The 23,038-nt window shown below is 49.9% G+C and overlaps 1 protein-coding gene across 1 annotated transcript in view; it reads left to right on the top strand.

Annotated features, from left to right (window-relative positions):
* MBTPS1 (membrane bound transcription factor peptidase, site 1) overlaps window positions 1–16,172 on the top strand; it is a 45,038-nt gene extending 28,866 nt beyond the window's left edge. The window contains exons 13-23 of the mRNA XM_068991854.1: window positions 2,480–2,668; window positions 2,882–3,054; window positions 3,511–3,626; window positions 4,185–4,341; window positions 5,034–5,158; window positions 5,847–5,924; window positions 8,489–8,629; window positions 10,417–10,548; window positions 11,302–11,428; window positions 14,455–14,585; window positions 15,455–16,172. Of these exons, the coding sequence (XP_068847955.1) occupies window positions 2,480–2,668; window positions 2,882–3,054; window positions 3,511–3,626; window positions 4,185–4,341; window positions 5,034–5,158; window positions 5,847–5,924; window positions 8,489–8,629; window positions 10,417–10,548; window positions 11,302–11,428; window positions 14,455–14,585; window positions 15,455–15,651 (1,566 nt within the window). The 3' untranslated portion in view covers window positions 15,652–16,172. The remainder of the gene's footprint in view (window positions 1–2,479; window positions 2,669–2,881; window positions 3,055–3,510; window positions 3,627–4,184; window positions 4,342–5,033; window positions 5,159–5,846; window positions 5,925–8,488; window positions 8,630–10,416; window positions 10,549–11,301; window positions 11,429–14,454; window positions 14,586–15,454) is intronic.
* Window positions 16,173–23,038: the final 6,866 nt, after the last annotated feature.

The following is a 23,038-nucleotide window of genomic DNA, read 5'->3' as shown; positions in this document are numbered from 1 at the left end:
GGGCCTAGGTACCCTGAGGCACACGGAAACTTCCCAGACCAGGATTGGAACCTGTGTCCCCTGCGCTGGCAGGCAGATTTTTAACCACTGGGCCACCAGGATTGGTGCGGAATGTCTTGATGGCAGGATTTTACTTTTCATGAAGCTGTCACAGAAAGTACTTTTTTCTTTTTTTTAAATTCTTTTTGTTACTTTTTGGCCATAGTGTGTCATGTAGGGTCTTAGTTCTCTGACCAGGAGTTGAACCCAGGCTCCCTGCAGTGGAAGCACAGTCCTAACCACTGGACTGCCAGGGAAATCCCCAGACAGTACATTTCTTTTGATTTTGTGAGATTAATAAAAGTCAGTTGCCTGGGAGGGAAAAAAAAAGAATCTTTTCTATCCTTTATCTGAAAAGGATATTTTTAGTTATCTTTGTGTGGGTAGGCAAAAATTTAGTCTTTTTCTTTTTCAATTTTCACATTAAAGCATTTAAAAATGTTATTATATATAAGCGCTAATGTTAATGGTTGTTCAATATTATATGGAACTGCTAAGTCATAATTTGCTTACTATTCTTACTTGAACAAGGTGGTTTCACCTGTAAATACCTCACTGAATATCTTTGTATATTTGGTTTTCTTTTGTTCTGAATTACATTCTTAACATAATTTCCCTGGGTTAGAATTCCAAGTAAGAGGACATGAATGTTACTGTGGCTCTTGGGACATAATACCAAATGGTTTCCAGAAGAGGTCCATCACCTGAGGCTGCCACTAATGGTGTACAGAGTGGGGGTGTCTGGTGGTACGTTCTTTTTTCCCAATTGCATGAAAGTTTAAAAAACGGATATAAAATTCACATGCCATGAAATGCTACCCTTTTAAATTGTGCATTTCAGTGGTTATTACTATATTCACAAGTAGTTATGTTGTCTCATACTGTGTAATTCTGGAACATTTTCATCACTCGAAGGAGAGACCCTTGTTAACACTTCCCATTGCCTCCGCCTCAGACCCTGACGACTCCTAATGCACTTTGTCTCCATGGAGTTACCTTTTCTGGACAGTTCCTATGGACGGAATCATACATTTCGTGGTCTTTGTGACTGGCCTTTTTCACTGAGTGCAGTGTCTTTAACAGAGGCCCATCCCCACTGCAGTGTGTATCAGTGCTTCACTCCTTTCCGTGCCTTCTTGTGTGGATGGACCCGGCATTGTCAGTTGATGAACCTTTCGTTTTTATGTGGTTCGTCGTATAACTTCAACTCTACAGGGGATAGCGGGTACCTTATTTAATGTGTGCTTTTTTGGTTATTGATGAAGTGGGGACCTGCATGTTTGTTTCTGACTCTGTTTCTCTTATGTGAATTAGCTTTTCATTTCTTGACCCATTTTTCATTAGAGTCTAGGTTGTCCTTGTCATCTTCACACCAGTGTTGTGTGTCATGCTGAAGGATTGCCGAAATTGCTGGGTTTTTGTCTCTTTAATATTAGAAGTGGCTTAAAAATTTGGGGTAAAGAGGTGGTTTGGTAAAGGTTTCACTTTTTCATGTAGATGTTATTTTCATCTTTATGATTATTTCTGTTTCAAAAACTAGAAACTCGTCTCTCCAGAAATATAAGAAAATTTCAGTTTTATTTTTGACTCACTTTTCTTTTATGCTTATTAAATATTTAATGTTTTCATCTGTATTGAGTCAATATGATGAGATGGATGAGAGTTCATTTTTTTCTCAGTTGTTAACCAGCAGTCTCAAAATAGCTTATTCAGAATCCCTGTCCTTTCTCATTGTCTGTGATACTGTATCCCATGAATATTTTTCTTCTTTTTCATGGGTATATATTTTTTTTTAATATGCTTACCCTCCTGGGAAGTATATGACTGTTCTCTGGCTTGTGAGGGAGTTAGCTTGAAGGACTGGTTCATTGTGAGAGCCACTGTCTGTCTCCCCTTTCAGGCTTCCCTTCTTCCTCGAGCCTGGAGAGCCTGGTGGGTGGTCTCCTTCACAGCGTGGCCAGCTCTCTTTGCACTCCTGGGCCCCCTGCCTGCCCAGTCACTGGCCTTGGAATCTGATTGGTGACAATTTACATCTGTATCTTTTTTATTATTTTATTCCTTTAAGTAGTTTGGTTCTTTAAGCACACAGCTGAGATCTAACCCCACATTTGAGCGTTTTCTTTTATGTTGATTATCTGTCAGAAACAAGTTCTTTGTCAAACCATGTGTGTCCCCACCCCTTCCTTTGTTAAAGCTTGGAGGGGAGGAAATTTTTCTTTAAAACTGAAGTTTGTCAAAACAAGTGTTTTGTCAAAAATAGTGTTTCTAGGCTTTTCTAGTGGATGATGGTCCAGACCCTGCCTGGGCGGCCTTGGTTACAGGCTGCTCAGTGTCTGTGTACATTGCATTTTGCCTGTTCAGTGGAGTGTTTCTCAGACACCGACGTTGGTAAGTTGGGAACCGAGCTTCTCACCCAGGCCTCTGCCTCTTCCTCCTGCAGCCCGAGTGGCAGCCCTACTTACCGCAGCATGGAGACAACATCGAGGTCGCTTTCTCTTACTCCTCAGTGCTGTGGCCCTGGTCCGGCTACCTGGCCATTTCCATCTCTGTCACCAAGAAGGCCGCCTCCTGGGAAGGCGTTGCGCAGGGGCACGTCATGGTCACCGTGGCTTCCCCGGCAGAGGTGGACGTACGTGTGCCTGGGGGCTGTTGGGGAGGTGGCCGTGGGCTGAGCGCCGGGCACTCGGGTATGAGACACAGGCCATGTGGGTCCTGGCCTGGTGAGCACCCGGGGGCATGGCCTGCATGGTGAAGAGGCTGTGGGCTGTTTTGTGCCACGTTTCTGGCATAAAACGTTTCTTCTGAGCAGAAGGGGCTTTTCAGAGTTCTTCTCTTCCTTCAGTCAAACAGTGGTGCAGAACAGACGTCCACAGTGAAGCTGCCGATCAAGGTGAAGATCATCCCCGCCCCTCCCCGGAGCAAGCGCGTCCTCTGGGACCAGTACCACAACCTGCGCTACCCGCCCGGCTATTTCCCCCGGGACAACCTGAGGATGAAGAACGACCCTCTGGACTGGTGGGCCCATCACCCCTGCCCTGTCCTTCCCTGGCCAGGCTGGGCTGGGAGGGAGGGTGACCCGTGGCAGGCATGTAAGGCTGCCTATGTGGCCACCGCGATTCACTGCCAGCATCTCTGCTTGCCCATGCTGAGTTTGTGCAGCACAGCTGGCTGCTTGCTGGCCTTTTACATCTGTGCCACCACTAAAGTGATGCTTTGGTGCACTTTACAAAACATGTCTTTGGCTATATCTTCTCGTCGTTTTCTCTCCTTGTCTATGCTATGTGGATGATTTCCTATTATCACTACTTTATATGCAGCCCAGGGTGAGCTGGTCTGAAAGGCTGGCTTTTGTGCCAGTGGACCAGCCCACTGGGCAGTGAAGCTGCTCCTTTGGAAGTGAACCCCAAGGCCATGTGGCCTTCAATCCGTGGAAGGACTAGGAGGGTTAGTGCTGGGCTTCCTCTGTTTCAGGAACGGTGACCACATCCACACCAACTTCAGGGACATGTACCAGCACCTGAGGAGCATGGGCTACTTCGTCGAAGTCCTCGGCTCCCCCTTCACGTGTTTTGATGCTAATCAGTACGGTGAGCAATGCGAGGTGCTGGCAAGCTGCCCCGCTTGGCTGAGGATGGGTGAGGGCAGGCTAGGGTCTGTGCTTCTGATGTTCAGCTGAAATGTGAAACTCTCAGGATCACTGGGGACAAGGACATTGGTACAGTTTCGTTATATTAGCATCAACATTATTGACTGGGTGATTTTTGCAGAAAGTAACGCCTGTGGCCTATGATTTGTTATATAAGTGAAAATTGAAAGATTCCGGTCGGTAATGTTTGAGTAACAAAATACGTATTAATACGTTTCTGGTCAATAAGTTGATTTTTTTTTTTTAATCAAAGAAATTCTAGCACAGAATTTTGCTTCTTTTTGAGTAAGTGAAATATCCTCATGTAGGTCATCACTGGCCATAGCTGGCCAGTGTCCACGTGCTTTCGGACCCTGATCCTTAATCTTTTACACCCCCTTCTGACGTGGAATAGAGGCACAGGACAAAATATTAGAAGCCAGTAAGTGGAGATACTGAGGCCAGTATAAAACCATATGTCTGAAATGGTGAGATGGCCGTTCTCACCCCTGTCCCTCAGGAACGTTGCTCATGGTGGACAGTGAGGAAGAGTACTTCCCGGAGGAGGTGGCCAAGCTGCGGAGGGATGTGGACAACGGCCTCTCACTCATTGTCTTCAGTGACTGGTACAACACATCCGTGATGAGGAAAGTCAAGTTTTATGATGAAAACACGAGGTACTGACACGAATTGGATAAGAAATTTGACTTTATAGGAATTAAATCCCACCCAGCAGAGACCTAGAGTGATGACCTTTCTGGCCATCAAGCAGGTTCAGACTCCTGGTTAGGGGAAGCTCTCCTTTGGCAGAGATGTTCTTGAAAGTCAGCTGCTCATTGAACCAAGTACTAGTTGAAAGGGTTCATTGTTTTTGTTGATCTTTAGACACTGGAGCCTTAATTTTCTGTTCATTCTTTTCTGTTCTTCCATCTCTCGTTTACTGTATATGTTTAAATGCACCAGAAGAACTGTTATTTAAAGAAACCTTGCAGTAGATTGGTTATGGATGACAAATTTCCAGTGTATTATGAATGTCTCATCCTTATGATACATGTTCTTTCTTCGGAGTCTGTAACTTGAACTTCATAAGCTTCCTTCTTCCTTCACTGACCCTCTCAAGGTCTAGGCTTTATATGCATGTGTTTATGTTAAATGTGGTGCATATCATGAAATAAATTGGGCTTCGGTTTATTCTGTACCCTGGTTGGAGCATTTACATTGTGCTGTTACTCAAACCTGGACAGTTAATTTTAGGTGAAGCCTAGTGTGGGTGGAGTGGCCTCTGGTGGGAGAAATCAGTTTTCTCACAAAATATGATGGGTTTGTGGGGTGCCTCAAGTGCCTCATGAAGGCCCTGTCCCTGTCATAGGCAGTGGTGGATGCCGGACACCGGAGGAGCCAATGTCCCAGCCCTGAACGAGCTGCTGTCAGTCTGGAACATGGCGTTCAGCGATGGCCTGTACGAGGGGGACTTTACCTTGGCGAACCATGACAGTAAGGTTTTGTGTTTGCTTTTAGTAGGTCTCATGGTTCCCAGAGGTGGGCTGGCAGATGCTGTGCGTCTTTGAAGTCTTGAGTTTTTCAGAGAGAGAGAAAATAATGAGCTGTCACCTAAATATGCAAGACCTGTGGAGAGAACTGAGCAGTGTCTGCACAGAGACACCTGCAATTCTGGGTGCTCCCCCTAGTCTTTGTCCAGATTTGTGAGATAAAATACCTCCTGTCAGCATTCCTAGTTTTGGTTCTTTGTGTTCTGTATATTCTCAAATAAGAAACAATCCTCAGGTCCCTGATCATTTATGAAATTCTATTTATGAAATAACATTGCATACCTCACTTAAGTACCCCACTGTCCCCCTTCGTTCTGGTGACTAGTTTCTGAAACAGCGTCTTGAGCATTATTCACTAACTGCTCTTCCTGACTTAGGTTGTCCCGAGTCTGACAGCTCCAATTTCTTTAACCTGCCCAGAAACCTTAGATTAATAGTATAATTTAGCTTGAGTTTTGAGATTATTACTTGTAGTTTGTGTGACCAGCCAATAATAGTAGCTCCTCTCTTAAGATCAGGAATGGTTTTAGTAAATACCTAATGTCTAAAACGTGCATCCAGGTAAATGAACAGCTGCTGCTGAATGCCTTCAGTGTTTCCAGGTTCTAACTGTGAATGGCTGTTTATTCTAGTGTATTACGCGTCGGGGTGCAGCATTGCTAAATTTCCAGAAGATGGCATCGTGATAACACAGACATTTAAGGACCAAGGTATGGAATATGCTATTCATAGGCTTTTTGGTTTCTCTTTTTCTTTCTTTTTAATTTTTAATCACAGTTTTATTACATGTAAATCACCTACCATATGGAGGAGGGCATGGCAACTCACTCTAGTTTTCTTGCCTGGAGAACACCATGGACAGAGGAGCCTGGCGGGTTACAGTCCATGGAGTCGCAAAGAGTTAGACACGACTAAAACGACTTAGCATGCATGCATGCACCTGCCATAACACTCGCTCTTTTAAAGTCTACAGTTCAGTGATTTTTTTTGTATATTCACAAGTTGTGCAGTCATCACCACCACCTAGTCCCAGAACATTTTCATCACCAGAAAAGAAGTCCATTCTCCATTAGCAGTTTGGATTTTTAAAAAATTCATCACAGTGTTTGTATGGTACTTCAGGTAAGACGTCTGTGTGATGATTCTGGAGGTACCTAGGAAGGTTCAGCCATCTTTTGCTGATAATTAGAGTATGTGGGTAGTGAGCACTGCAAAGTAAGTTGACTTTCCTATAGGAGAAGAGGGTATTGGTAAGAGTTTTTTGTGTTTTTTTTAAACTACCTTCAAAGTTGCTTGAAATTTTTGTTACTATTTATGAATTGTTCTGCTCTGTGATTGCCAGGTGATTAAAATTTTAGAGAAATGTTGACTGTTTTGAATGTCTTAACTATGTGAAGATAAAGAATATTGTAATACAAAGTCATCTCCTAAGATTCTTTGAAGAATTAGAAGGGAGGAAAGGTCTTTGCTTTCGGTTGCTCTTTTCTAACCCTGGAAGGTCAGCCATGCTGTGTCCCCAGCGTCGGTGCTGTGACTGTGCTCGGCTCACAGAGCAGACAGGGTGCAGGGAGCTGGGGAGCCTGGGCGCCTCTGCCCTTCCTGCAGGCGCCACCGCCCCCGTCCTGCCCAGAGTGGGCGTCCTGCAGCCCTGCGCTCCCGAGCCGGGGTCCGCACCGCGCGTCTCTCCCCTGCGAGGTTATTGCATGGCCGCATGATGGGCACTTGCAGACTGGATCCATGTCCTCGTGCAGGTTGATGTTTCTCTCATGTTTCAGAATGGCAGGCCCCCTTCATTGTGATGTTTGTCATTTTCTGTGGTTGAAGTCAGGGACAGTTTCATTAATAGAAAATGACAAGTCAGGATTTCTCACTCATGTGTTTGCATTTGCAAGGTGAAATTTACTTCTGTGTTGTCTGGAAGGGGCTCCTTCCATCCAGTCAAGGAAAAGTCAGTCAATGAAGAGTTCTATGTTCATAAGATTATGTTTTAACTTTTAAGCACGTGTATGATCCTGTCTTCCCAGTCTCCCCTGGCACACTGTACTGTGTCTTAGTGATTCTTTCTGAGCTCCATTGTTCACCAGGCCGTGTCGCTTCTGGACACCCCCTCCACCCCCAGGTGAAGCCCGTGGACTCCTTATTAGCCTCTTGCCGTCTGGTAGCTCTTCATTTTGCGGGGAGAGGAAGTAGGTTAAGGGTGCATACTTTACTTTGGTGTTCTGCTAGTCTGAAAATAAAGATTAATTACCTTGGAATCCTTTTTAAAGGGCTTTTTATTTCCAAACAGGCTTTAGGCTGCTTGAATAATCTTGCGGGTACAAAATAGGAATTTAAAAATCTGGGTTATGCTGGATCAAAAAGGACCTTGTTGTCGGAGACGAAACTCTTGTCAGACCCTGAGGCCAGGCTGCACTTTCCCTGCTTCGTGTGTTTCACTGCCCTGTCTCTTCCTCTGACAAAGAAAAGCCTGTTTCCCTTCCGCGGGGTTCCTGGGGGCTTATATGCAGAGCATAGGAAGCTCTGCGTTCCTGTAGCCATATGTTCTAGAGTGACCGGCGCGGTAGGCGCTGGATGCAGACGTGCGTCATCTCAGTGTGTGGCTGCATTTGCTTCAGGGGCCGAGGCTCTGCTTATGAGCTGGTGTCACTGGCAGCAGCTGCTGTGGCCTCTGTGCAGGGTCGTCCTGGTTCAGTTGATGTTGTGAATTGTCGTCGGTTTGGGCAGAGGCGAGATAGCTCTGCTGTTGGAGCATTTGTACTGTGTTTGTGAGATTCATGTAACATACCTTAAATCAGAAATATGTGGGCATGTGTTCTAAAGATGAGTGTCATTGTCATAGCTTTTGTTACTAAACATGAAGCCTAGGCACCTGTTTGTTGAGGGGGCACTGCCCCTTGTGTGTATGTAGTCTGAAGACATAGCCTCTTAGCATAATAAGAAGGGACAAAAATTTGGGGGATGAAAAGAGAGAAGTGATGCCTTTAAAACTGTGAATACCATGTATCACCATTTCAGGTGAAAATGGAAAAGGAGGATTATGGGAATATACATACACACACAGGCGCGAATTTTGCTACAACCCAAATTAGTGGCACTTTATACGTTATTTTCTTCTCCTAAAAGTTTGCACTGTTGTGACTGCATGTTAGATCTTACTGTGATTTTTTTTTTCTTCTGTTTTATCATGTGGACTAAATACCAAGTTAAGGGGCAGCTGGGAAGTGCTTCATTTCCTTGCGGAAGTTCTCACTCCTGTTTTGTTGTGTTGTTTCAGGACTAGAGGTCTTGAAGCAGGAAACGGTGGTGGTTGAAAACGTCCCCATTTTAGGGCTGTACCAGCTCCCAGCTGAGGGCGGCGGCCGTGTCGTGCTGTACGGAGACTCCAACTGCTTGGACGACAGTCACCGGCAGAAGGGTGAGCGGTGGTGCTGCTGAGCGGGTGGGCTCGGTGGCCATGACGTTCCCACTTTCTGTCCTGGTCCCTGAACAGGCCCCCATGAGGTGCTGGTGAACAGGGAGAGGCTGCTCGGGATGTTTTGATAGGTATTTTGGGCCAGACGTGTTTAATAAGCAAAACAAAACTTTGTGGTCTTCCAGAGAGGCTGGCAGATGGCAGACCCACCATGTGTGGGTGGGAGGCTGTTTACCTGTCTCTGCCCTCCCTGACTCCATCTCTGGCATCTGTGTCCCTGGCACTACTCTGCAGGCCCCCTCTTGCATCTGACCACCCCTTTCATGTGGGCCCAGCACTTGGCCCTCATGCCAGACCTTGGAGTTTTGGCTGTTGTGAGGGGTGTGTGGTATCATTGTTGGGTGTGAGGGGGTGGCAGAGAGGGGGCACCTGGTCCTTAGAACCCCTCTTTAGCACCCCTCTTTTCCAGCATCTCTTGATGAGTCCTTCACATTTGAAGGATGAGCTTGGACACAGACTTGTCTTTCTCTTGCTTTGTAAAGGAGGGGTGGATGGGTGCGAGTGTTCCATCTCTGCTGAGGGGAGACGACAAGACCAGAACTAGAACCTAGTCTTCGGGGGCAGGGGGCGGGGGGAGGCATGTCCTCATGGGCAGGTGGTGACCAGGCTTCATGGGAGGGGGCAAGGTGGCTTGAGCATAGCTGGCCTCCTGCCTGGGGTGCCCCTCTCCCCCTGTCTCTCCCTGTGCCCTCTCTGTGATGTAAAGGTTAAGTAACTGCATTCCTAGCATTTCACATAAAGCATTAGAATATTGTTGTTTTTTTTTTTAATAAAAATCAAAAGTGAAGGTTAAAGTTATAGTTGAAAGAAGATTAATGTTTTATTTCTGTAGAGACTGTCATTGCAGACCTGAGGTCTTGGGAAGCATCTTTATTGGCCCTGTCAGTGGTTGGGGGCCTGTCCTGTCCCACACTTCCTGTGGCTACCTGGAGGAGCTTTCGGGGCCATGAGCACTTGACTCGAGCTCTATTGGGGGACAGGCGCTTCCTGCCATCCCCTCCTTTCTGTGAGCCTCCTGTCTGTGCTGGTTTTGGGGGATGTGGCAGCTGCGGGGAGAAGCTGGTGGGGGCAATGGTCCAGGTTTAGCCAGTGCAGCTCCTCGGTCTCCTGAGAGGAAAGTCCATCCACTTGGCCCCACAAGGGGGTTGTTGAGCACAGCTTGGCACAGGACTCGCAGTGACGTCCCCCGGAGAACTGTCTTCCTGTTCTGTAGCTGGGGCCACCTACTCAGGGCAGCCCAAACCACTAGACTGCACTTGCACTGACCTTGAGCCCACCTTTCCGGATGCACGTGGTGGTCCTGGCTCCGCCCTCGCCTGAGATCTAGGCTCTCCCCTCCTCCAGGACAGCCTGCGGGCGCTGGCCGGGGTCAGCTCCTCACTCTCCCCGCCTCGGCAGGCCCCCCGTTCTGAAGCAGCACTTCTTCCCGTGCTGCCATGTGGCCCTGCTGTCCCTGTAGGGGCCCCACCCGTCCTCATCAGAGCCGGGGGGGTGCCTGGGCAGCACGTGCAGCCCCGAGCCTGTGGGCCAGCCTGGCTGAGCCTGGGGCCTTGAAAGGAGGCCCTGTGGGCAGCCGATGACCAAGATGACATGAGCGTCTCATGCAGGGCCGTGCTGGGACCTGATCTTTTCCTGCCCCATTTCCCCCTTGTTCGGGGCTCACTTTAGGTTTCCTGTAGAGGCTGCTTTAAATTGTCAACTTCCTAAGCAACGTGTTATTTACCCTGCAGACTGCTTCTGGCTCTTGGATGCGCTCCTGCAGTTCACGTCGTATGGGGTGACGCCCCCCAGCCTCAGCCATTCAGGGGCTCGGCAGCGCCCCCCCAGTGGAGCAGGCTCAGCAGCCCCGGAGAGGATGGAAGGTGAGCGGCCTCGGAGGTGGGGGTTCCGGGGTGCAGACTCACTTGAAACGACGTGGCTTCGGGGCTCTGGGGAGGAGTGGTCAGCAGGTCTGTACAGTCACTAGGTACCAGGCGCTGGGCCAGGGTGGCTTCACAGGGACTACTCTCTGAGTCCTCTTAGAACCTGGAAAGCAGATACTCCTTCCAAGTCCATGAAAGAGATGGGCCCAGGTCCCCCAGCAGCGGGCCACTCAGCGGAGCCCGGTCTGCGAGCCCTCACAGCCTGAGCCCCGCCTCCCAGACTGTCCTTGGACGCGTGGTGTGAGCCGGTGTAGTTCTGACCTTCCCACTGGCCTCATTTAAGGAGTAAAAAGAAATGGGAAGTTCCTTATGATAAAACTGTACAGCCCCAGTCCCCAGAATATTATTATTTAAATGTGTGGCACCTAGCTCTCAGTTGCTCAGTAGCCATGTGTGGGCAATGGCTACAGTAAGGGGCAGCACGGATCTGAGAAATAAAAGGAATTTGGAATTTTGAAAATGGAGATTTTCTTTCTGGTCTGAGCATTAAATATTTGAAGAGATGCTATTTCCATGAAGCGTATCTACAGGTTAGACTGCTTGAGTGTAGGCACTTATGTGTGATTACGGGCATGAGGGGGCCCGGCTGCTGCTGTGCGTGCAGTGTGGCCACTTTAGAGGAAGCAACAACTAACGAAGTCTCTTTTTCCCCTGCCTGCTAACAATGATGGCCTGTCGGTGGGTGCTGCCCAGGGAACCACCTGCACCGGTACTCCAAGGTCCTGGAGGCCCGGCTCGGAGGCCCTGAGCCACGTGCGCTGCCAGCCTGTCCACACCTGTCGTGGGCCAAGCCACAGCCTTTAAACGAGACGGCTCCCAGGTTGGTGTCTCCTGTGCTTTTCCACTTCTGCTGGATTTATGATTCATTGCTGCTTTTTTAATAGGAGAGAATGGAATTTTACTGACATCATTATGGAATAATCCAATCTAGCTTGTCATTTGTGATGGTTTTTAAATTAGCGAGCCCCCGTATTGACCTTTAGAATCACGCACCCTAGTGGTATTATGCATAAAAAGAGCTCTGGTAATTAGCCTTCTGGTGAAGTTTGCTTGGTTTTTGCTTGAAAAGCTGTGATCTGACATCATGTCCCTGGAAGGGTCGCTCTGACTCCTTAAGCTGGAGATTTGGGAGTTGAGTGCGCCTGTGTGCGGTGTTGATTCTGGAATACAGACGGGGTCTTCCTGTGTCCCACTGGGGCGACCTGGAGTCACGTTTATGCCCTCACCCCATGCTGGGTGTTGTCCCTGGTAAAGTGACCTCAGACTGTGCCAGGCCCAGACACTGATCTGCCTGCTTCTCCATCTGGCTATCAAGCTCAAGCTCTTCGTTTGTGTCAGTTCCTTTTAGAAGCCAAAATTGAGTGACCTGTGCTGTTTCTCTGTTCAGGCAGAAGAGCCAACTCAGTCCACTGGTTCCTGTTTCCTCTGGATCGCTCCTCTCCCGTTTCTCTCTTTGGCATCTCTGGCCCCAGCAGGAGATCCTGCTGTGGTGAGGAGGATTGCAGTCCTAATACAGTGATGCAGGGCCCCATATTCTGGGCATGGCTGTGGGAGACCCCCCGCGCCCCCACAGCTCCTCCTCCCCTGGGCAGCTGCCAGCCACTGTCTCCCTCATGGGCAGCACACCCTACACACGCAGCCATTTCCCCTCCGGGGGCTCCTGCCTTCTCTCCCCTACCAGCTGCCCACTTTGCTTGGGTCTCAGCATGTACAGTGCTGGGGTGTGTGTGGCAGGGCACGGGGACTGCCATCTACACGGTGAACCACGAGGAGGGAGATGCCTGCAGAAGGCCTAGAAGCTTCCTGTGCTTGACTGTCGTCATGAACAGAAGCCCTGAGTACACCTCTCACTCACCGTGTCATCTTTAGAACATGCTCAATAGGAAACGGCATCGGAGATTCATCACGTCGTCTCCTCGTCAGCAGTTTCTTCCTGAAACTTTAATTACTGAGTACTTTTCCATTCCAGTTAACATGCCATCATTTAAAATTTTCTGATAAGATTCCATTTTTATATCTCATTTATTTATAACCTATCATTATCCAAACATTCAAACCAGACTTTAACTCCAGCTGTTGTCAGCAGTTCACACTCAGTGGACAGTCACTGTCAGCAAAGGTTCTTGAAACCCACTTCTTCTCCATGGTACTGCTGAGGGCTCTGAGAACAGGTGACAGTGTCCTATATCTGTGTGTCTGTCAGACAGCCCGTCACGTACCAGCCTGGCCCATCAGGGTACTGCTGCTGTGCAGCCCCTAGAGTTTTATTTTCACTGTCACTCTCTGGAATTCCTTCTTCCTAAAACACCCACCAGACCCCACTTTTATCTCACTTCTTGCTGGAAATTGTTCTCAGTCCTCAGCGACCTAGATCTGGGTCTAGATGCTGAATCTCTGAGGAGATGCAAAACAATGTCAGAGTGCCCCAGTCAGCCCTGCAAAGGTCAGGGTCTGTCAGCCTAGTGCTGAGTGCAGGTGTTCACTCCGTCCTTGAAACCGGGACGCAGTTCCCGGTGTTGTTCCCGGGCGTCAGGCGTCCATACTACCGGTGGCTGTAGGGCAGACCTACGAGGAGCCCCACGCGAGGCTAACCTGTCCTCCTGTCAGGACATTGTGGAATTCTCAAATGATAGTGTGAAGCTCTGTCACCCCGACTGCTCAGCAAGAAAGGGTCACTGGGGGGTAATTAAATTCCAGAACAGGAGAGCACGGTGAGCATTAAAAGACATCCCCATGTATATTCACCTGCAGGGTTATAAAGCTTAAATACGTCAATTCCATAACTTAGCATTGTCAGTTTAATTTCCAGACTGATTAAACTGAAAAGCAAAGTGAAATCATGTAAAATAAGAGCAGGTTATAGTCCAAGCAGTTGCCCAGCTGGAAGTGCCCGATAGCAGCTTATCAGAAAGCCTCTTTACGGAGCTGGCATCTCCCGGCTGCCCACTGACCTGCCTCTTAAGTGCTGCTAGAACTCAGCTCTCTGCTCTCACTTGGCCAAAGTAAGAGATGGGCCAGCAAGGTCCACATGAATAAGCAGCAGAGTGGGGAATTCATAATTGCAAGCATATTTTATTCTCTTCCCTTGTTTTAGCCAGAATGGTCTTCAGATTTTCCGTCTGCACTCTTTGCTCTCATCTCTGTGTCTTCCCACGCTGCTCTTGGCCGTGTACCAGCCTCTCTTCCTCAGTTACACGTGCTTCCGATCTCAGAGTTAGTACTGAGAGTAATGATGCAGTCGAAACGAGTCCAGTGCATTTTGCAAAGCACATGTGTTCCTTCATCATCCTGAGCCCTCAGGCAAGGCCCATGCCCACTCCTTTATTCCCGTGTTTCTGTCCACTGCTCGGTTACTTGTGTGTCTGCCTCGTTCTCCCTCCTGCGAGTGGTGTCCTTGAGGACCAAGGTGACAGCTGGCTCCCAGCGCCAGGTCTGCCCCCTTTGCCACATCACAGTAGGTGCCCATGGCTCTGCTGTCCCATGGCGGAAACTGGTCCTTCCAGCCGGGCTGTGTCCACTGCCGCTGTCCACCAGCTCCTTCAGAGGTCACGTGTAGTTTCCTCATTTTCTGCTGGGTCGTGTTCCTGGTTGAAGCCAAGACAGTCTCGTGTTGGTGGTGTTATAGACCCTCTAGAAGCATCTCATGCATAAGGTCTCAATCTGACGTCCTCGTCTGGGGGCCTGGAAGTGCCCCTCAGTTGTCCACAGTTGTGTTTAGATAGACATAGATGGGACGTCAGTTCACGTTTCTGTTTAAATCACTTTCTGTTTCTTAGGAATTGGCTCAGTTGCCTGGGGCCAGTACAGTTGCTTATGTTTATTTTGTTTGAATCTGTTTTCCTGAAGTAACCTTTGGAAACACCAGAAGTTGCTCTCCATTGACCTGGACAAAGTGGTATTGCCCAACTTCCGATCGAATCGCCCTCAAGTGAGGCCCTTGTCTCCTGGAGAGAGTGGAGCCTGGGACATTCCTGGAGGTCAGTTCTAGGTGCTTTATTGTGGGGCTGAGTCATCCTATGGTTTATTCAAAAGAGCCTCTCCCTTTTGCCCAGGAGGTGGGCCAGGCTGTTCCTGTCTTTGCCTTCCTGGGAGCAGCAGTGGTCCAGGCTTTCTTCCTGGTACAAATCACAAGGCCAGAGCAGACCTAAAGGATCAACACACTGTGGCCTCTTAGAAAATCCTATCTGAATTTTCAAATCTGAATTTATTTTATGATGTTCGTCTGTCACAGCCTGACTCTGAACCCTCAACCCAGACATCTCCACCGATTCTTTGCCCCAGCCCACCTGGGATGGGACTTCCCTAACCTGGGATGCCCAGTTAATTTTGGGGGTGTCCCTTCCCCCAAGTGACATCAGATGTCCCTCCCTCGCCCCCAACCCTGATATGGCTTTGGCCTGGCTAGGCTGTCGGGGGCAGGTAGTCCTTTATTTGGGACGATGGGATCAAGTCATTCTGGCAGAGTGTGGGCCCCTCTTCTGCTCTGGAAATCACTATGCTCTTACATGACTTTATAGCTTCCTAGGGGCATTTCTCCTGGTTCTAGGAATTACCCAGAAAAACTCCAGGGATCAGGAAGGGGTACCCTGTCCCATGTGGTCCAGCCCTGTGTTCTGGAACCCTGGCGTCCAGTTACAGAGCTGATGGCAGCACGAACCCCAGGGTCCACCAGCGGCCACGCTCAGGTGCCCACCACAAGTCTCACCTGTCGGAGGCCTTCCCAGCGGTGAGGCCAGCTGTCCTCACCTCCCTGCTGGCCTGCACTTTCCTTTCCTCCTTACTCTGGGTCACTACGAGCCCAGCTGGTTGCAGCCGTCAGACTGACCATCTTCCCACTGTCGTGCAGGGATCATGCCCGGCCGCTACAACCAGGAGGTGGGCCAGACCATTCCCGTTTTCGCCTTCCTGGGAGCCATGGTGGTCTTGGCCTTCTTCGTGGTGCAGATCAACAAGGCCAAGAGCAGGCCGAAGCGGAGGAAGCCCAGGGTGAAACGCCCACAGCTTGTGCAGCAGGTTCACCCTCCAAAGGCCCCCTCGGTGTGATGTCCACCCAGCCAGCTGTGAGAGCTGGCGAGCGCCTTTACGGGCAGCCACGGGGCAGGTGGAGCCTTGGGGTCTGAGGGGCCCCGGCTCGAAAGGGCTTAAGCCTTCAGCTGGGCGTTTGCAGTAGCTGAGAGCCTGTGCTGCACGGGGCTGGGGCCACTGGAGGGCCCCGAAGGGCAGCCTGGAGTCAGACCTCGCCAGCCGCCCACGCACCAAAGACTAAGACGACGTCTAAAGGCTGTCGGGGAGGAAGCAGCTCTGACCAAGCCAGACGTGCTCCATAAAGGCTATTTTCTATATTTATTGTTGGGGAAAAGTCACTTTAAAGACTTGTGCTGTTTGGAAGCAAAGCTATTTTTTTTGTCAATGGAATGCAGTTTTTTACTATTTCATCATGAGGACTAACACAGATGCTGCGATCTCCTTTTTGATGAAAGGACAGACTGAGATTTGAAAGAAACTTGCACAAATCTGTGAAACATAGCCCTTTGCTTTATTTTTATAAGTATCAACTGCCATCATGTTTTGTAATTTGGGTCTTGATTTCACCATTGTCGGTGAAGAAAATTTTCAATAAATATGCATTACCTGTATGAAGCTAAGGGGCTTCCCACGTGGCTCAGTGGTAAAGCATCTGCCTGCCAACGCAGGAGACATGGGTTTGATCCCTGGGTTGGGACGATCCCATGGAGGGAGGGAATGGCAGCCCACTCCAATCTTCTTGCCTGGGAAGTCCCACACACAGAGGGGCCTGGCGGGCTGCAGTCTATGGGGTTGCAGAGCCGGACATGACTGAACATGCACGCATGCGTGCATGAAGCTAAGAAGCGTTGTGTAAGTGGTCCCTGGCCCACCTGTCCCTTTCTCCTAATGACAGCCTGGAATGGGTTCTGAATCAGCCTATTGAATTTTCTTGAGATATAATTCACCACTACAAAATTCTCTGTTTAAAAGTGTACAGTTCTGTGGGTTTTAGTATATTCACAAGTTTGTGCACCATCCTTGCTGTAATTCCAGAACATTTTCATCACCTCCAAAAGAAACCTCGTACACAGCAGCAAGTCAGCCTCTATCCTCTCCCCGACTGCTCCAGGCTGGCTCTGATGTGCTGTTTCTGTGAATTCGCCTGTTCTGAATGTTGCATGTAAGCAGCATCATGTAATACATGGCCTTTGGGGACTAGCTGCTTCCACAGAGCGTGTTTTAGTGGTCTGTCCATGTCATGGCTGGCTCAGTACTTTGCTCCTTCCTAGACCTCAGTAACACTGTCATGTGGACAGGTCTATCCTCACTTGACGGACCTCTGAGCTGCTTCCACTTTTTATCTGTTGTGAACAGTCTTGCTTTGACCATGCGGGTACCATTTTTGGTGTGGACCTAAGTTTCCATTCCTGTTGGGATGACACCTAAGAGTAAAATCCTGTAGCTTTATGCTTCATTTTTTGAGGAACCACCAAGCTCTCTTTCCAAAGCTTCACTGTTTTATCAGTAGTTCCTGCCAGCAGTGGATGAGGGTCACAGCTTTACCTTCTCTCCAACACATGCTATTACCCATCTTTTTGACAGCTGCACCCCAGGGGATGTGAACTGATATCTCCCTGTGGTTCGATTTGCACTTCCCTAAAGATTAGTGTTGCTGAGCATTTTTTCATGTGTTCATCAGCCATTTTTCTGTCTTTGGAGAAATGTCCGTTCAGTTTCATTTTTTGAGTTGTCTTTATCGTTGACTTGTAAGAGTTCTTTATATGTTTCAGATGAAAGTCCCTGATGAGATACATGACTTGAAAATTGTTTCTCTCATTCTGTCAGTTATCTTTTTACTTTCCTAATGGTATCCTTTTGGGCCTGAGTTTTTCATTTTGATGAAGTTCATTTTATCTGTCAGGGTCAATTTCTAAGAAACCATCGCCTCATCCAGGGCAGGCTGTTAATTTTTAACCCCTGCCTGTATAGTCTGTTTTCTGTTCTTCAGCTGGCCCAGACATCAGCTTTCAGATGACAGGTGAGGATGGACTGACGGGAAAGGGCAGAGGCCGCGTGGGGTCAGGGTGTGGTTGAGGTCCTGGGGAGAGAGGGACCCCGGACGAGGGAGGAGGGAGGAGCCACCAACGCCCAACTCTCCCTGCCATGTGTCACCCGTGGCAGGTCACGGTGGTAACCTGGCAGCTTTGAACCGTGTTCTGCGGCTGCTGTTGCTTTGAGGACTTAGAGGCATTGCTGAGGGCCCTGCAGAGCTCTCCCATTCCCCCAGTTCTGCCCCCGAGAATGTGGACGTTACAGGCGAAGGAGCCTGGAGAACGGAGCTGGAGAGGGCTTTAGCAGGGTGAGCGTGCACAGATGGGGAGAGTCTCTGCAGGACCACTTGGTGGCACCTGCTCTGTGCCTCCCTGTCCTAGGGGGAGACCTGTCGGGGGCTGTGGGACACCAGGCCCACCTGGGAGGAATGTGCCAGGGCCCTGGCTGTAGACTCAGACCGGCCACTTCAGCCAGTGGGCCTTGTCTGACGTCATCCAGCCCTGGGCCTGACACAGAGGCAGCGCTCAGTTATGTCCTCTGGCTAACGGCGGGTCTCTGCCTGGTGACAGATGTGCCCAAGGCCTACTCACTGCTTCAAAGAGTCCCATGTTTGCCTGGAGTAGACTCTCATTGTTCTAGGGAATGCCTCCGTGTCTTAAAAACCAAAAGCAGGAGCAGCTGCCCCAGCACAACTATAGATAGGCCTGGGAGTCCTCAAGGGCCCTGGGGTCTCCCAGGGGCTAAGCATGGAGGTTGGCCCCAGGGCTGGTCCCTAACCATGCTCACCCAGCCAGGCAGTATCCTGACTGTGGAGAGGGGCCAGAAGTGGGGTGAGCAGGGTTTCCTTAGCCTGGCTGCTTAATCTTCCCACCCTCAGCCCTTCCCTGTGTTGGCACACCGGTCTGGGGTCTTCCCTGCACACACCTAGCCTCTGGTGCCTGGCCGCAAGGACCCTGAGGACCTCCCACCAGATCAAGGCTGTGCGCAGTGAGCCCACCTGGAACAGTGGTGCTGCCTCTGCTGAGCGCATCGCTGGCCTAGCCTTGGGGATGTTTTGCATGCATTAAGGGGCCTGGGCTGGGGGAGGGTAGTCTCAGTCATCCTGTGATACCCCAACCACCATTTCTCAGCTGAGGGGCCCAGACTTCCAACCCAGATCTGGCCTAGGCCTGAGCTCTGAGCCCCCAGTGCCAGATTGCTTCTGATGGTGGGAAGGCTGCCTGCTTGCTGGTAATACTTGGGGTGCTACTTCATCATGCTACTCCAAGATGAAGTGAGTTAAGGACTGTCACATGTAGAGTAAGAAGTTTCCAGAGGAAAAAACTCATTTTTTTTTTCCCCGATGGGTGGTGCCATTAAGAGGATGTTACTATAACAGGATGTTGGTTTAATTTGCTGGTAACATGAGGACAGTGCATGCAGAGATCCCTGTGCCTTGCTCTAGACTTACTGAATCATATGCTCCTTGGGAAGAGCCTAGAAATCTGCTTTAAAGGCTCCCTAAGGTAAACAGGGACACAGACATGTGACCATGTCTGACCACGGTGGTGTGATCACTCACCTAGAGCCAGACATCCTGGAGTGTAAAGTCAAGTGGGCCTTAGAAAGCATCACTATGAACAAAGCTAGTGGAGGTGATGGAATTCCAGTTGAGCTATTTCAAATCCTAAAACATGATGCTGTGAAAGTGCTGCACCCAATATGCCAACAAATTTGAAAAATTCGTCAGTGGCCATAGGACTGGAAAAGGTCAGTTTTCATTCCAATCCCAAAGAAAAGCAATGCCAAAGAATGTTCAAACTACCTCACAATTGCACTCATCTCACACACTAGCAAAGTAATGCTCAAAATTCTCCAAGCCAGGCTTCAGATGTTCAAGCTGGATTTAGAAAGGGCAGAAGAACCAGAGATCAAATTACCAACATCCGTTGGATCATCAAAAAAACGAGAGTTACAGAAAACCATCTACTTCTGCTTTATTGACTACGCCAAAGCCTTTGACTGTGTGGATCACAGCAAAGTGTGGAAAATTCTTCAAGAGATGGGAATACCAGATCACCTGACCTGCCTCCTGAGAAATCTGTATGCAGGTCAAGAAGCAACAATTAGAACTGTTCCACATGGAACAACAGACTGGTTCCAAATTGGGAAAGGAGTACGTCCAGGCTGTATATTGTCACCCTGCTCATTTAACTTACATGCAGAGTACATCATGCAAAATGCCAGGCTGGATGAAGCACAAGCTGGAATCAAGATTGCTGGGAGAAATATCAATAACCTAAGATACACAGATGACACCACCCTTACAGTAGAAAGAGTGAAGAAGAACTAAAGAGCCTCTTAATACAAGTGAAAGAGGAGAGTGAAAAAATTGGCTTAAACTCAACATTCAGAAAACTAAGATCATGGCATCTGGTCCCATCACTTGACGGCAAATAGATGCAGAAACAATGGAAACAGTGATGGACTTTATATTTTTGGACTCCAAAATCACTGCAAATGGTGACTGGAGCTGTGAAATTAAAAGACCCTTGCTCCTTGGAAGAAAAACTGACCAACCTAGATAGCATATTAAAAGGCAGAGACATTACTTTGCCAACAAAGGTCCATCTAGTCAAAGCTAATTTTTTCCAGCAGTCATGTATGGATGTGAGAGCTGGACTATAAAGAAAGCTGAGCGCCAAAGAATTGATGCTTTTGAACTGTGGTGTTGGAGAAGACTCGAGAGTCCCTTGGACTGCAAGGAGATCAACCCAGTCAATCCTAAAAGAAACCAGTCCTGAATATTCATTGGAAGGACTGATGCTGAAACTGAAATGGCAATACTTAGGCCACCACCTGATGCGAAAAACTGACTCATTGGAAAAGACTCCGATGCTGGGAAAGACCGAAGGCAGGAGAAGGGGATGACAGAGGATGAGATGGTTGGATGGCATCACCAACTCAATGGACATGAGTTTGAGTCAACTCTGGGAGTAGGTGATAGACAGGGAGGCCTGCCGTGCTGCCGTCCATGGGGTCGCAAAGAGCTGGACATGACTGAGCGACTGAACTGAACTGAGGGCTGGGCACCTGCCCACTGCCCTGTGACTCAGCCTCAGGTCTGGCTGCCGACACCTGGGGACTCTTCCTGTGGATGTGGTGGGTGGAGGAAGGTCAATATTAAGGCTGTTTGAAGATAACTTTCTCACTTTCGAATGCTAAGCTACAGTTTTCCTTTAGCCAGAGTGGGCCTCCAGATTTTAAGTCAGGGGTCCATCCCTTTCAATAGTGGGAGGGGAGAGTGAGGCCTGTGCTCTGGGCTGAGTGTCACCTGGAAGCCCCCCGTCTCTGACCTGCTACTTAGACAAGGCCCAGAGCCGGGGTGGGGGGTGGACCACGGGCCTCCAGCCCTGAGAGGTGCCGAGCCTCAGGACTCGTGGTGCTGGGTGTGTCTATTTCCCGCTGCTGCTGCCACAAGTTACCAGGAAGCACTGAGACAGCACGTTTATTCCCTGCAGTCCTGGAGGTTGTAAATCCAGATCAGCTTCATGGAGCTAAAAGCAGCTGCTTCCCTAGGAGGGCTCCAGGGCAGAATTGGCTTCCTGGCCTGTCCCAGCTTCTCGAGCTGCCCCCTCCTCACCTCCAATGTGCAGCAATCCACCCTCTGCTTCTGTCAGCCTTATCTCTCTGCCCTCTGCGCTCTCCTGTGTCCCTGTTCTCAGGATAGGTGGCTGTTCCCACCACTCTGCAGGTGACCTCTGTGAGATGTTGATCACAGCCCCAGGCCCTCAGGTTCCTGAGACCTGCCCATCTGTCTTCCAGAACTTTCTGAAGGGTATGAGCACAAAAGTTCGTGGAAATGAGCTGAAGTCACTTTCTCTGTGAAGTTCGCAACCTCCCAGGTGACCAGTATTGTGGAGATGGGAAGGAGGGACCCGGGCAAGTCCCTGGCCAGGTACTCCCCTGGGGGGCAATGTGGGGCCATGTGCAGGGTGCTGGGCTGAGCCCCGTGTACCACCAGAGCCGCCCACCCACACAGACGTGCCCAGGGGCGCCTCTCCTCCCCGGGAAAGATCACGAAGCCCTGGGATTCTGCAGAGGGCATATCAAAGCCCTTCAGAATTAAGAGGCTTTCCCCATTGAGTGGAATTTCACAACCCAGTGACCAATTTCTAAGTCATGCGCATTAATGGGCAGCTAATGAGGGACCCAGGCAGGACAGGGAAGTTCCCTGGAGCCCAGAGCCCAGATTAAGGAAGGAGTACAAAGCCAGGCCGCTGTGAGGGCCCTTGATCTTCACTGCCTGGGGTTGCGGTGGGGGAGGGCTGAGCCATGTGATTTCTGGACGGACTGGGCACCCCAGCCTCTCCCCCTCCCCCCCGCACCACTCTCCCATTCATCCTTGCCCTTGCTCATCCATTCCCATTCGGGCACCTTTGGAATCCGGACAGGGACGAGGGGGTGGCAGTGTGATACTGTTGGCTTTGAGGGGACACTCATGGCTGATTCCCAGCTCTGGCACTGGTCAGTGGTCACGTTTCGAGCCACTTGCCCCACCTCAGGGGAGCCCTGCTCCGTACAGGCCATGGTGACAGCCCTCGGGGCTGGGCGAGAGGACTCCGGGAGCCGTCCAGCACGCCCTGCAAGGCCCGGGTCCCGGTGAGTCTGCTCACGTGGGGGCCGCCGCTCCACGGGCCCAGATGCCGGCCGGCTCTGGCTCCCATCCCCTGGCACCTGCAGACTCACCTGCCACTCAGCAGACCAAGCGATGCCACTGCAGCAAGGGGGCACCGTCGTGGGCTCGAGCCCATGTGAGACATGCCTTTGGTGCTGGTGTCCGCAGACACTTGGACTTGAGGGAGGTGCTGAAGATGTTTAACTTAAAGCAGCAGTTCCCAGGAAGGGCCTCCGGACCCCCGAGTCAGCAACGCCATGGAGGGACCCCACGGTCTGATTTAACACACTCTCGAGGGGATTTGAGTCTGAGTGCCAGTTCACCTCTGAATTCAAGACCTGACCTTCATGGGCCCATGTTTTCCAGATTGGAACTGTTTCCAGTATTCTGCCTGTATCTAAGCTGACTGTATCAGGTTGGAGAGGTGGCCTCTACTCAAAATGTGGTCCAGGGACCCCCAGCACGCAGCTCCCCAGAGCTGGTGAGCAGTGTGGGATCTCGGCTCCATCCAGGATGGGCGGGTTGGCGCTGGCCTCTTAACCTACCTCCAGGTGATTGGAGGGCTCATTAGTCTGGGGAGTCACCCAGTGAAGCTCCTGGGCCTTTGCCTACATGAATCTCCAGCCCCCCGCGAGGAGGGCAGACAAACCCCTTTCTGTAGCTGGGCAGCCAGGCATGGCGCCCCTAGCAGGTAACAAGGGGGCCTGGAGAGGT

This window comes from Capricornis sumatraensis, chromosome 20, assembly GCF_032405125.1.
Source record: "Capricornis sumatraensis isolate serow.1 chromosome 20, serow.2, whole genome shotgun sequence".
Lineage (NCBI taxonomy): Eukaryota > Metazoa > Chordata > Mammalia > Artiodactyla > Bovidae > Capricornis > Capricornis sumatraensis.
This window is presented reverse-complemented; position numbering and strand designations above follow the sequence as displayed.